Below are 15,435 nucleotides of genomic sequence, written 5' to 3'. Positions count from 1 at the left end.
CAGCTACACCAACCACTCACTTGAAGCAAAACTTAATTATTTTCTGACAGATTGGTTAAAATTGGCCAGGTAAATCAGAGCTGAAAGCTCAAATACTTTTCAGAAGCCATATACAGCAGGATGCATTGCTTCTCACTATTACCTATAAGTTCAGTTCCCCCAACCTCCAACATGACCCTGCCAAAGCATGGTTGTTTCTCGTCGTGGCTACTGCATTATCAGGACTTTTTATACAGAGACAATACAATGCTAATCAATACAAGTACTTTGCTCATTTTTTAAATTCAGGAAGTTGCCTTCTCCATGGCAGGTGCTCTATTTCAGACAGCCACACTGATGAAAACATCTCTATATGGCAGATGCCAAAAAATTTTAAAAAAAAAAAAATCAAATCAAGCTGACTGGCACTCAAACTGTCACAAACACATTCAGGATATTTCTAGCTAAATCCAGTGCATAATTCACAGTCATCTTAGAAAGACTTAACCTTTATTTGCCCATTTATTTCAGTCCACGCTTACCCCCCCCCCCCCCCCCTTTTCTCAGTACACTAGCTGGATCACAAAACAGATTTCTCCACAAACAGTTCAGCCAAGAAGAATCTTTTTGGGCTGGTCATCCACTTTGGAGCTGTATTGTACAATACAGTTGTAAGCAAATTCTGAATTCAAAGCATGGGGTTTTGATATTTGAAAACCACACTAATATTGTATACAGAAACTGGCGTTCAGCAGTATTGCCTTTTCAAACATTTTCAATTGCAAACTCATCTATTTTCACAATCAGAACATTTTTGTCTGAAAAGTTTATTTTAGTTTTCTGAACACTCTAAAGCAACTGTGCTTTTGATGTTACACAAGTGTCCAGATAGGATTAACAAAAATTAAAATGTTCTAAATTACAAATTTAATTCCTGTAAGAGCTTGAGAAAGGAAATAGAACAGAAAAGCATGACATACACACATTGTGAAGAAACCCCAACTTTTCATGCAATGGCAGGCAAGATGTAAAAAGCCACCCAAATTCACACATTTTTACACCGAATCATCAGAAAAGTACTCTGTAGTAAATCTGTACATCCAAATACATTTGGGATCTACACCTAAGTTACATTATTTAATGTTATATACACTTATTACCCCTTGTATAATGTCTAAAGGAAAGTCTTCATTCAAACCCAAACAAAAAAAAAAAGCAAGACTAACTTGGAAAAAAAGGAGAATCACTTTAGACATTCAGTTAAAATGTTGGTTTTGTTTTAATCTAGACCTCAAAGTGTTCATTAAAAAACAAACAATCCTCTTCATTTAACATTTTGCTTTCTAACTGTACAGTAAATTGCATTGCAGAGAACACATCCCGTCTTCAGACTGTATTTTCTTTGGATGGATTTAAGATGTAGCTGGATATTACTTTAAAGATAAATAAAGGGAAGTTGGTCCAACTAGAACAATAGCTGATATATTACATGCATACGGGTTTTTTATATATTTTTAAATTATTTTTTAAACAAATGAGTGTAGGGTATAGTTGATATCGCAAATAAACCAAAAAGCACCTGGAGTCAAAATATAAAACATACCTCCTATCCTGGCAATGGCAGTAAAAATCAGAAGAGTAATCTTTCTGGAACAGCATTTTTACATAATTTAGAAATGTTAAGTACCAGGAAGACTACTAATCAAGTAGTTTTAGCAGCCAAGTTTCCCTCTTTTTATTGAATGGAACAAATGCTTTAAATAAACCGTTTGTCCTCTTCACTGAAGAGAGCTAGTCTATTCATCTTTAATGAGCTAGGTTTTTTGTTTTTTGTTTTTTGGTTTTTTTTTTTGGGGGGGAAGATTAGCCACGTACTGTAGTAATGCCTACTGCATATAATCCAAGCATTTGCTGTGAACAGTTGGAGAAAGCAGTCAGTAAGAACCTAGGATCAATGAAATAGATGTTACTTTAAGCCATCCACAAAATGGAGACCCATATAGTGCCCAGTGTTAAAACCCAAATCTCTTCTCGCGCTTTTTGTTGTGCAAGTTCATCCCCATGAAAACAGGAACTGATCCATAGTTCAATTTTCTTATTTCCTTAGTCAATTTTCACATTAGTGTAGATTTTACGAACAAAGGCACTTGTTCCCATGTAACCAATAGCTCCTGCAAAATAAACCAAAAACGTTGAATATGTTAGAGAGCTGATCATCAAAATAAGCCAGCAATATAAAACACCCACACTTAAACAGAAAGTCACATAAAGCATGCACTCTGCACACAGAAAATTATTTACCTGCAATACTTGTTCTCAAACTCTAATTATCCATGCTCCCAGTGAACGTCTGGCAAGAACTCCTCTAGTCTAGCAATCTAAATCCATTAAGCCATCTTACCAAGAGGCCATGCTCACTTGGCCTCGATAAATATAGCAGCCCCCCTACCGCTGCCAATAACTGGGTCCCTTTTTCTGAACAGAGGGTAAAAAACATACAATCACCCACTCTGCAGGGAAGGTGGATGGGAGGGCAGGTTTTTATTATAAGTTACATGCCTTCTGGATGAGTGTTTTATTGGCAGATGGCTTTTTCCTTCCCACAAGGTACAAATAATAATAGATCCCCATCCCAGGAGTCTTAAACTCCAAGGAGGTCTGTACAAAGAGATTAAACTAGTAGCAGTTAGTAGTTAAAGGAAATTGCAACCTGTGGTTTTCAAATTAGTAAGAGTCATGAGCAGAGTATGCATTGTCATAGCAGTAATAAAAGAACAGGTCACTGAGTTTTTGATAGGGGCAACAGTTTATGCTAAACCCAAAATACTGCAGGACTAAGAACACCTAGAAAAATGAAAGAAATGCACTGGACCAAGACCTCTTCTGAGAAAGAGATTCAGCAACCTACGTGGTCAAACCCAGAACCTCAGGTTTGCCAGACTCAGTAGGTAGGATATCCGCAGGGAATACCCCAGTGCTTCTCCTTAATCTCTTCCAAGCAAAATGAGTGTAAATCAGCCTTGTGGAAGTCAGTTTGGCTAACTCTCAGGTTAGAAGTGAAGTTGAAAAATCAAGCAAGAATTGGAGACAACTGCTGTCAGACTGCCAGAATAACACATCATAAAATATGGGAAGAAAAGGATAGAGAAGTGAGGGCCTATAACTCAGTACAGGTAAGAGAAGTCCTAACATCAAACACTTGGATGCTCAGTAAAGAACAGACTCTAAACAGGTATTTTTGCCTCCCTGAAGCAATAAAGAAAAGCCCAGAACAAAGCATGAAACAACATTTTCAGTGATCTGGGATGCACCAGACTTGCCTAAGACGTGTTAAATACAAAAGCCTAACCAGCGGTAAAAAATTTCTGCCAAAACTTCATTTTTCAATAAAAATATGAAGTTTTTTTGCCTTTAGAAATTAAGGCCGTCCATACCTGCAGCTAGCATTGCTGACCACAGATTTATTCAGAACCTGGAGAATTCTTTAAATCCTGGGGACTGCTCAGATAATTCATGAGGTCAGCCATTAAACTCTCACAGAATTTTGTTTTTTAGACCCCCAAAAGCCCAACATTCATATCTAATGAGGAAATCTGCACAAGGCAAACCTGATGCATCTTTCCAATGCTATTGGAGTAGTAAAGAGCCTGTGGAGTCAGTCTCTGTGTTGCATAGCATTTCAAGCTGTATAAATATAATGACAACCACTGCACTGGCCAGCAAATGCGGGATTTGTATTGCTAACTCGGACAAAGTAGAATTCCATTAAAACAAATGCAGCACACACAAGATCAGGTTGCTGCTTGCAAGCGTTAAGTGTGCTGAGGACGCAGCAGAGAGAAGGCCTGGCAGTTCAAGGAGAGACCAGTACAGCATTCTGACAGACCCAAGCACGGGCTATGCAGAGGAGGTGACATGAGCTTAGAGTCATACGGGAGCACAAGCGGATTTTTCTGTAGCCCGTCAAGAAACTAATCTTCTGTCTTATGCAGTAAATCGACAAAATAATGGGACTGGACTCCTGTTTTAAGAATCATCACGTTTTGCCTGTTAAAGCAGACACTGCCAACAGAACCAACGCCCATTTTAGTTGCTGAACTCAGATACATTCCAGAACTTGTTCTTTGAGGGTTTCTCTAGTGATGTGATGCCAGATATTACAGAGATTTGGGAGAACAAAGCACTAATTGTGTTTTGTTTGGGGTCTAGAGAATGTGTGCATGAGATGGAAGTGAGGGGGAGGAGTAGTAGCAGTCACATGAGACCACAAACTCTCAGCCCCATAAACAAATCCTAACCTATTCTGAATCACAGGAGCCTTATCCGTGAAGGCCACTAATGGCCAATACCCAAGGCAGGGGTTAAGCCTCAAGGCTACTTCACAGGCATTGAATAAAACATGGGGCGGAGAGGGGGAAACCCTAGACAATGATGATTAAAGAATATCCTCCTGAAACAAATGCAGGACAGTTGGCTCATTTGAATAAAAAATCCATAGTAAAGGGAATGACTTTATTTATTTATTATAAATATTATCTGATAAGGTATTTAACTTGGTTATGGCCTATATAGGTTTAGCAGAAATAGACTGCAAGCATATTTCAGCAGAACAAGCAACTTTTAAATAAAGAGAAAAATCCAAATAGTGAGGAATAGCAACCACAAAACAGAAAAAGATTAATTCCCATCTATTACTTCAAATCAATTAACATGACTACTGTTGTGACTTTGTAAGCACAGAATTTTTTTAAAAAGCCCTTCAATCATACTTACAGTATTTATCTGGATGCTGAAGTGTGGTATTGCAAGAGGCCTTTCTATACTACCTAGCTCCTAAACCATCCACTGAGTTGGGGAACAAGTTTTATTCTTTTCCATCACTAAGAGGGAAGCACGAGGAGCTCAAAAGATTTGGAAGTTCTCATGGGCTCCCTACTGTCCAGTCCCAGAACTTAGATGCTCTGCAGAGGGCAGCAGACTTTGTGGATCAAAGCATCCCACCACATGTGGGATCTGAGTTCACTAGGCATTGTCAGGGGCACTAAAAACAGAGTTGGATGATACAAGCCTACAGAGAGTTTCCCTGTGGCTGCTTTGGACCCTAACTAGCTCGTCTCATACCCAACTGTGTGATACTGAACACGCTCATTCGCATGAGCATCCAAAGCACAGCTCTACCCACTTTTCACAGGAGACGTACAGTCAGTAGCACACACACTGCACAATTCTCTAACACAAATGTCTTTGTTAGACCTCAATGGCAGCAAGTTCCCTAGACAAATGCTTTTTGACAGGGGATTTTTTTTTTCTTCCCTCCACATGCTGCAAATGGGAGTTCTCAGTAATCTCACAGCTTCTCTTCCAACACGGTTAAAAAGACAAAAAGAAAAATCTCAATAGAGCTGTGGAAATAAAGTTTAATGCGTTAAAGTACTTTCTGATTTTGAATAAATTTGGATTTTACTCTAATATTCCATCAAGTAGTGTCCTACCATGACAAGAAAGCATTTGACAATCTTCCTTTTCCATGTTTTAGAAACATTTTAATTACAGGAACTGGTGGGCAAGCTTGGCTTCTGCATCATAGACACTTTAATCAATACCAGCCTGAGCACTTTAAAAAGAAAAGATTAGAGCTGAAAAGTATAAGCCTGTTAAAGAAAAAAAATGGCTGCAAGACCACCAGAACAGCAGGGAAGTCTTGTAATGTGCCAAGAACCTGATGAAGCAAGATTAGATTGTATGAGAGAAAAGGGGAACAGGTACTCAGTAGTTAAGAGATGATTTTCCTCCCTTTTTTATAAAGCGTTGTGAAATTACCCACCCTCCTATCAAGAAATGTATACTTTACAGAAAGTAAGTTGCTGTAAGACATCAAGTATCTCAAATATCTAACTCAAAGAAATCCTCCCATTAGAGTCTATAGGACTATTCATTCACTACTGAGGAGAAAAGTATTAAATAAGGATCATGCATAAAAAGCAGATAACATCATAGGAAAGTGCAAAAGAACCAAGTAACACTTTCTGAAAGTCATAAAGCAAAGGATAAAAACAAAGCTAAGAGGTGAACAAGTATATTTGACTTTATCAGATGATGTCCATGCTGAGAACTATGTTTTTTTCTAAACATTTGTCAAAATAACATCTTAAAAAGCAATGAAATCCAGCTCCACACAGGAGCACTCTGCACTCTCCTCACCTGTGAATATTCCAATACTGATTTCTCAAATGCTGTCCTGAAGTGTCAGCCCTTTCTGTTCTGGTCACCCTCATATCCACATGCCACAAGACACAGATGGTAGCGTCATCAGTATTGCGATACCATTGATACCTCAATGGGTGTACCTAGCTTCTTGTCTTGGGGCAACAGTAAAAACTCCGAAACAAAATGCTAGCATGGACTCAACTTAATTTGGAATTTATTTTGCAGAATTTCTTGCCAAATATTGAGTCTTTCAAGCTTGCACTGAGTGTGAAATTCTCTGCACAGTACATAAATTATCTTCCTATCAGGAGACACAATCCACAGAAATCTCCTATATTAGGTAGGAACCAAGTATAAGCAGAGAACTCTTAAGATTCTTTTTAAAGATTGTAAGTTTTTATGAGCAGATCTTGCAGACATACACGCTCCACCACCAAAACCACACAGCTAAAATCAGAAACACGACAGTCTGAAAAATTCTGATAGAAAACTGTCAATATATTTGAAACTTACCACACATTATTCCCAAAGCTGTGCTAAATACTGCCATATAACCAAAGTAAAATGACGTTTGAAACAGGCCATACATCCTGAAAAAGAAAGATAGGAATTTATGCTAGGTATTTTCCCCAGTTTTTCTCAATAAACTTATTTGGCAATACCATAATCTGATATTGAAGCAAGAAAACTACCACTTACTTTGTCTTGAAAAAGTAGTAGTAAAAGGAGTACATGTAAACATAAATCGCAGTTGATGCCGCAGAAAGAAAGCTTGTCCATTGCCTGAAAGTAAACATGCATGTCCATCATGTATCCAACCAAAAGGCTTCCCAAGCAGATGCACAATGCACTAAAACCTTACCCTGAAAATAAAGCGTACTGGTTCTACAGACTTATTCAAAAAAGTCTACATGTTGTCTGCTGTAAGTGACAAAAGCTTCTATGGCAACAGCTACCACTGACACCAAGTGATGATCCTTCTTCATATTCCTGTGTGCCTTGACTTTTTTTTTTATACATACATACATGCACACACAGATGCACATACACACAGAAAGCTCTTGTACAGAAAGGATCCAAGAACTGCTTTTATTCCCTACAGCTAAAATCTGGACATGGGACACTTTGAAAAGACCCACCGAGACTGAAGAACATCACTTTTCTATAAAACTCTCACGTTCTGGTTAACTATGCAAATAATGCGATACTTACCACCTGTAATCCTCTGCGTTTAGCAGGAAATACGTACAAACAATAGTCACACAAACTGTCACAATGCAGAGGATAACCAGAACCAACATCATAAAGCCATAAACATAGTAGATCTTGTAAGCCCAGAATGAAGTAAAAATGAAATACCTGAAGAGAGTAAACAAAATATGCAGATGATATTGTAATTGAACTTAAATTATTATACTTTTTAACCAAATTGGCAAATAGCTGACATACTCACATTTCAATAAAAATTGATCCAAAAGGGAGGATTCCACCTAGGCAAACAATAACAGCTGGTTCCATGAACCTGAAAGATATTAAGATTAGTTTAGGGACAATTTTAATCTTTCATTTATAAACATATTGAGACATATAACCAGATAATTAATATAGCACAGAGAATTATTTAAAAGGCATGCTAACAAGAACATTTCTGTCTCATATCAGCATATTAGAAAGAAGATTCCCCTAAGGTGTCATGTGTATGGATAGAAGGAGGAGTTATTCTTGGGGAAAGCTGAAACAAAACATAAGGCTTATGCCTATCACCTACAGGCATAAGGTTAGGCATCTAACCAGCCTTCAAGGCTACAGAAAGAATCTCTCTTGCCCAAAAAGGGCCTAAGCAATGAAGCCCCATAACATCCACTAGCCTTGAACGAAGGCAGTGGAAACTCAATGCTGTTGATGGCCACAAATACAGCAAAAAGCGCAAAGAAAATTTCACAGGGTAATGGTTACATAATTAAGAACCAGGATTTATTTTTAATGCTATACTGAGTCATGAGCCTATGGCCAAAAATGAATGCTCAGCTACCTGTAGATGATACTGTCACTTACTAAAGGTGACCTCTGTGTAGTACTTGCAATGACGCTGAATCTAGCTAGTAACCAGTGATTTAATTTGCAGCTTCTTTTATTATTTATAGGGAGACTTGTCTAAGTTGACGGTGTGCAATTTCATCATCTTCAAGAGAAGTATCTTATTTCTTTCTATCTGTCATGCTGATCCAGAAAAATCCATCAGATTCCCAAGATACAGGTCACAATATAAATCAAATCCTAGCATCTGAGCTGCACAAACTGCCACTAACAAGAGGCTAAGTGTGCTGCACTTCCTGGATATCGTGGGCGTACACATTTCAGTGCCCCCTTCACTTTGTTCCACTCCTCTGAGCAGGGAAAGCAAGAAAAATCTATTAAAAAAATCCTCTGAGGATATTTTAATTTCCATAGCTTGCTGCTTCCATCTCAGAATTAAATTAATAGGAAAAAGCGGCTGCATTCATGATTTTCCAAAAACCCAAGTCTACTTTTTCAGACTAGGCACCCACCCCTTTATATTAACTTCAAAAATAATAAAGGCTTATTCGCAATTCAAAACGTATACCTGGAGTATTTTAGGCTCTGTGCCATCAACAAAAGCACAGAATTTGGAACAGCATTGCAAGCTTCTCCCCACCATCACCCTGCAAATATGTCTCAGCTTATACATAGAGACCATTAAACAGAACAGTTCTGTCTCCAAGGCATATTCAATCCCAAATCTGCAAGAGGCATTAACTAAAGAGGAGAGGTTTAGTTTCAAGATACCTATACAAGAACTGGGTTGGGACCATCCCTTTTACATAAGAGTCTGAGAGCATTTCAGGCCAAATGTGAATCAGTGATCCAGGACTGTAAAACCTGCTACAACTATTAACCATTAACTGCACTTGGTGTTTTTATTCAACAGAAAAACCATATTAAGGAAATGTCAGTAGAGGTGTCCTTCTAGACACAACTCAATTTAAATAAAAAAAGTTATTATAAAAAAAATTTTAATGATCACATCTAAAAATAATTTTAAATGTACTGAAGGGAACACATCTAGTTAACATGCATGCTTGTCTTTACCATTTTTTCTCTGGTATGGGACGAGGCACTGCATTGACACGACATGGAAAATTAGGCTGTCCTGACAGATTTCGGCCAAGAATTGTACCAACGAGGTTCAATGGAAGAATGACAAAGAAACAAATACAGCACACTGCCACCTGTAAGCAAAATATAATTTAAAAAGAACAGGTATAAGAGGACAAAAGAAGATACCAACCCACTCCTAGTCCTTAGTAGTTATTGCTGTAGAATCATACTCCTAGTTATGAAGCATTCAACAATATACATCTATTTTATCAAATGGAAGTATTTATTTCCTGAGAAACTTCCTAATAAACATTATTACATATATTTTCTTGCATCAATTGAGAGAACAGAACTATTACAGATTTTTTTACTCTTTTCATCTATCATTATACTCAATACATTGCAAAGAAATGAAATGGAAATCTTCATGGTACTTCATCACAGAAAATTTTGTCAGCTTCTCTTAAACTTTTGCAGAGTATGCTATCCCTGGGAGTTAACATCTGGCAGTTAGGCAGTTGCATACAAAACTACAATTGCTGGATACAAAATTTTTAATCCAATATAAAAAAGAAACCTAAACAAGAATTGCAAAGCCATGTCAGAATGCTACCAATCCAAATTTTGGGTTTAATTTTCTCCACTATCCACCAACCAGGTAATTAAGAACACAGACTGCAAAAGACATAAGAGACCACTGCCTTTTAAAAGCACTGTTGCCTGAGGCTCTGTGTACACCCTGGTGTCTCCTGAGCAAAGAAGCTATATTCCTCTTTCACTCATCAGGATGGGTCCATGGCAGCAGATTAATCCAAAACAATGGACAGAGGACGAGGTCTAAGAGCCACACACTGACTTGTTTAAGAGGCAGTTACTCCAGGATAAAGGCTGTTCACCTATGTTATATCTATGGAAATCTACTGCAAGCAGCTGACAAGCAAGAACCACTGGGCTTCATGAGATGAGAAGCTGCACTACATTAGCTCAATACAAACTTAGCATTAAGTCAATCATATGAGTTTAAGGCAACATCTAACAAAAGTCAGTGCGTTATCCCTCTCTTACTGACTTGCATACCATTACTAGCTTAGGCCAGATGTGAACAGAAAACGTTGCCTGGGGTTGGATGGAGCAAGCCTTCATGCTCCACAGAAGGGGTACACCAAACAGGTGGTCAACAACCAGAAGCACTGTCCAGACTGCTTTGTATATCTTTGAGGAGAGGTTATTAAAAAATTACATCATGAGCCACTAAAATATGAAGCTTCAATGGTAAATAAGGAAAAGCTAAGTAGTATTTATATTTGCCAGTAATAAAGCAGATTTTAAACAAGTAATACATCTTTAGTATCTCCCATTTATCTTCCATTACTGGAAAAAACACAGGTAATCGGGCATAGTGTCTTAGGTAGGACACTGAGGTTGCCTAAGAATAAATTACAGGAGAAGTATACAACTAACTCACTTAACAGATGCAGGTTCTGCACTTGAAACTGCTCAGTCTAAAGAATGAGCAGATGAGAATTTTCAGAGAAGAATGTCAAAAAGTATCAGAAACATCAAAGAACATCGTGAGTCCTATACTTACTAAAGTCCTGACCAAAAAGTCCCAGCTTGTTTGAAGTGCAGTGGGTAGAAGAGACGTTCAAGAATTAAGGCTTGGACAGGATCCAAAGAATTTCCAATTGACCATATTGAAACCATTTCCAAGAAGAGCTTGCTCTGCTTCCTGCCTGCGCAAGGACCTCCAGGTGTGTTGGGTGGCCCCTGTCCATGGTGCTCTGTGGTGCTCTGGCAGGTAGGTTTCAAACCTGGCTAAGGCAGGAAGCTCAGGCACAGAAAGTGTGAAAGGGCATCTATATTGCTCATCCAGCCACAACCGTCTTTTACAGTGCAGTTATTGAGCTGCCTGTAGCTCCGTTTCTTGATCTCAGAAATTACTGCTGACTGGGAATACTGGTAGAAAGTGAATCCACTGCTTTACTGCAGAAAGAAACTGTCCAGGAACAGCCTTGGGTTCCAAGCTCACCTGGAACAAAACTTGGTAGCTTGTAATTGTCCATCTGGCAAAACACATCTACCATAGGGAATCCACATGGAAAGAATATAACCTTGCACAAGGAACCAAGCAAGGAACATCCAGGCCTAATTACTGATTAGCTGGCAAACTCCTAGATGAAAAAAGACAGTCAGTGGCATCTCCTTCTAGTGACACCAACTGCAGAGCTGAATGGCTTCAAATCAGGTGGGCAAGGAGAAGGTCCAACTTGTTCTCGCAGGGCTTGGCAGTTGTGTTGTCCGGGAGACTGACGCAGCAGCAGCTTTGAAATCTAAAATGTTTATCTGCACAAAACAAGCTGAGACAGACCAAAGTTTCTTGAATAATGGCTTCAGTAAGTACTGCCAACCTGTTCCCAGTACACTTGTAACTGGCATCCATCAGAAAATCTGAGTGCTTGTGGTTTCATTATCAGATCAGTCAAGCCATGATTGAAAATGTTGTAACATCTCCCATTCTATTAACCATTTGGCTGAAAAATGAAATTATTTCAGACAGAACAGCTAGCATCTTCAGTGAAATCTAGTAAGCAGTATCAAGTAAAGTCAATGTTTTGTTAAACAATATCTTAATGCTATGCTATGTTCTGAGGACAGCTGGAATTGAAGTGCATTTTTTCCTTTTTTCCTGGAGCCGTTCAAGAGTCTAAAAATTATCTGACATGATTTTGCAGTGCAAAGGATGCAAGCAAGTATGGACCATAGTGCAGGCTCAGGAATGTCTCCCACTTCCACCTGCCTCTGATAAGCTGTCCAAGCTGATAAAGACATGAATGGTCTGTCTTCTGAGATAACCCCACCCTGGTAACAGCAACCTGCTGGTCGTCTTAGTAGGTTGACCAACACAACCAGCGCTGGTTAGAATCGGCACACACTGTGCTGACCTCAGTAGCATCTTCTTTCTTGCTTTCAACTCACAGCCCGACTCCAAAGTAGTCTACCTGCTCAGACTGATGCTTGTTGAAAATTACTTTCTTCATTCTTGGCAGTAATAGTTGTCTCTGGATGTGAGAGATGACTGGACCTAACTGGCTTTTCAGGCATGTTCCTCTTAATTTCAGATCTGAGGTGAAGACAGTGCCTCCCTCCCAAACCGTACAGGTAGTGCCTGTTGCCACAGATGGCAAGGGCAGTGATGATGCAGGCTGGGCAATGCCTAAATCTAGAGTTTAAATCCAAACTGAAGCAAACACAGGGCACTAGGGTACATAAGTGTCTTAACTGAAAAAGAGATGAAGTTATGAGATTTCTGCCTCAAAGGTTTCAGAGAATGAGATTACAATGGCGAAAGCAGCTCAGGCACTTACTGGCCTCCATTTCACCATCACAAATGGTAAGAAGAAACAAAGGCAGGATCAACACACATACGTGCTCTGCCCTCTCACAGAAGCACCTCCCTACAGAGGTTAGTGGTAACATACTAAAAAAAACAAAACCCCAACAATAGCTGTTGCATGACAGGCAGAGGTAAGAAAGTTAGGTCTTAGTGAGCCTTTTAAGAGAAGTATTACTGTAACATCAGCCAAGAGAAATTCAGAGAGCAGTTTTAACTACCACTTCAGAAAACACAAGTTATGCAAACAGGCAAATCTACTACATCTACAAACCCAGTTTTCCATCAAGCAAACAAGCACGTGCTCTCCATAATCCATGTTACTGAAGACAAATTACATGAGTTTTTCTACCAAGCCAGTACATTAAAACGTACCTATTTCATTTTGACTGTTCCATTTTTGTGGAACAAAATATCTTATTTATACACGAGCATCTGATTTAATTTGCAGGTTTTAGTTGCCATAGAAGAGATCATCAACCTCATCAAGTCTGCATTCTTTCTAACCCCATTTTGTTTTGTTTTGATGGAGAAAGAACATTCTACTGCCCTTGACTGAACGTGCAGGACTCAGTTTTTCTTATTTGAAAGGAAACATTGTCAAGAGGGATATAATTTATGTTCTAGTGCCATGTGTTTCATATTTTCTGACAACTGTAGATTAAGCTTCATTCAAAGGTGATAATTAAAATTTTTATGAGCATATCTAATATTAAACAGCTGCTGGCAGGCTGTGGTGCCTTGACTGCTTAATGCATAAGGGAGAAAAGCAATAAAAATTAACTGTCAAAGCAGCAGCTTGATCTTTCCTGTCAGCTACCAAAACTGCACTCTTAGTCATGAGACTTTCCCCCCATACAGACGTTACTGAATCTGTACAGTTGAACAGTTTTCTGCACATCATCTGCCCAAACATGACACAGAACATGAAAAGAATAGAAGGCTTCAAAATGAAGTGTTATTAATTTTATTACAACTAAGTTAATCTAGGGTGCTGCTTTGGGTAATAAATTGAACTGTTGAAAATTTAAGCATTAAGCTGTGTCTATTTGCAGCAAAAATGAGGTTTTTGACCAAGGGTTCCACAGTCACTTTCAAGCAACCTGAGGAAGCACCCTGCTGAATGCATATAACTAGATTTTTTTCTATTTTTAGCCAGGTGTATTTCCTTATCTGCCTCAAGGCATGAAAATCTTTGGTGCTACCAGGTCCTCCTTTTTCAGTGGCAGCCAATACTCATATCAACTTAAAGCTGTCAGGGATGGCTGCAGTGTGGATTGAGCTATCTGTTGGAGGAAACACTTTTTTCTAGTTTAAACAAGGTATAAAAGATGCAAACACTAGGATCTCGATCCCAAGAGAAATTCAGTGCGCGTAACCTTATTTAATTAAATCATTAAAAATGCATGCTGGAAACGTTAGCCACACAGGAACCTACTGCTCAAACAAAACAAAAATGGTACATCTTAAACAGTTTAATAGAAGCTGCATGGATTCTGCAGTCCGAATATTACATTAGTCACAGCAGCCTTAATGGAAATCTGTAAATTATGTATCACACACAGAACAACGTAAGCAGTCACAACTTATCAAATGCCAGAATTAAGATGGTCCCTTCAAATTCAATCATGCTGTACTCTGTAGAAATTCTGCATTACTTAGCAAGTATTTCTGCATAGAACTACCACCACACTCCTCAAACATAAACGGAGAGGTCACTTCACTTGCCATTATTTAAACTTCTTTTTAATTGCTCCACGCTCTGTTTTTTGCATATAATTCAAACACAACAAAATAGAAAGATGATTGATAAATACACTGAAAAGACTGACAAAAATCAATGGAACGTAAGTCAAGGTGTACAACACCTTCAGAAGAACTCTATGTTCACCAGTAACAGGATATAATAAAGAAAATACCCCAAAAAATCAAATTTGGGCTCCAAAAGAACAAAGACTTGAACAGTACCCACTGCATTTCTATAAAGGTGAAGAGATGAGAGAAAAAATCCAGACTTTTATATTTCCTTCATATGCTTAGGGAGTTGGAAGCTTTAAACCGTTAAGTTATAAAAAAGCTCTCATATTTGAAAAAAATCTGTCACATTCTTTATTGCATTCTGAAGGGAAAGATATCCCAGGGAAGAGATTAAGCCTTTTTTCAGGCTCATGGTGTATTTCACTACAGAAGGTTTGTCACAGTATAGGTAGATGGCTTGCATGTATATGCAAAACGGCTAAAGGCAGAGTCCCAAGACTGAAGAATGATTTCAGAAACAAGCTTTGGATCTTCCCAGTCCCTACCACATCTTCGAGGAGATCCCAGACATCAGGAATGAGACATACAAGGAGAACAAAGCTTTGAGGTTCAGAATAGACTGCAATGACAGTGAGGTGTATGAAGGTCCTGAAGAGCTGAATCAATTTGAGCATTTCAAGACAAAATGTGGGAGAGCAGATACCAGGTAGATCAAAGATGCAGCAACTGTGCATTAGCTTGGATGTCTTGGCTTTGACACTATCAGCTGCCCTTGCCTACATTCCATAGAAAAATCTGTCTGGAGGGAGAAATTAAGTCACAGAGAGTAGACTACCTACCAGTTCACTGGCAATGCAAAATGGGCAAAGCACAGAACATCATATTTAAGCATAGTCTCTTAGCAGAGACTCTTTTAGCTCAGAGACTTTTTTTAGCAACTCCGTTTCTGCTTTTTCCAGATTTACAGTAGTCAAGAAGAG

The 15,435-nt window shown here is 38.7% G+C and overlaps 1 protein-coding gene across 1 annotated transcript in view; it reads right to left on the bottom strand.

Annotated features, from left to right (window-relative positions):
• Window positions 1-790: 790 nt before the first annotated feature.
• Window positions 791-15,435, bottom strand: part of TM9SF3 (transmembrane 9 superfamily member 3) — a 38,877-nt gene continuing 24,232 nt past the window's right edge. Inside the window, exons 9-14 of the mRNA XM_009576300.1 lie at window positions 9,298-9,437; window positions 7,640-7,708; window positions 7,399-7,545; window positions 6,886-6,969; window positions 6,700-6,776; window positions 791-2,150 (exon numbers count right to left, since the gene is read on the bottom strand). Coding sequence (XP_009574595.1) covers window positions 2,083-2,150; window positions 6,700-6,776; window positions 6,886-6,969; window positions 7,399-7,545; window positions 7,640-7,708; window positions 9,298-9,437 — 585 coding nt within the window. The 3' untranslated portion in view covers window positions 791-2,082. The remainder of the gene's footprint in view (window positions 2,151-6,699; window positions 6,777-6,885; window positions 6,970-7,398; window positions 7,546-7,639; window positions 7,709-9,297; window positions 9,438-15,435) is intronic.

This window comes from Fulmarus glacialis, unplaced genomic scaffold, assembly GCF_000690835.1.
Source record: "Fulmarus glacialis isolate BGI_N327 unplaced genomic scaffold, ASM69083v1 scaffold30824, whole genome shotgun sequence".
Taxonomy (NCBI): domain Eukaryota; kingdom Metazoa; phylum Chordata; class Aves; order Procellariiformes; family Procellariidae; genus Fulmarus; species Fulmarus glacialis.
Note: the sequence above shows the minus strand (reverse complement) of the source record. Positions and strands in the feature narration are given on the sequence as shown.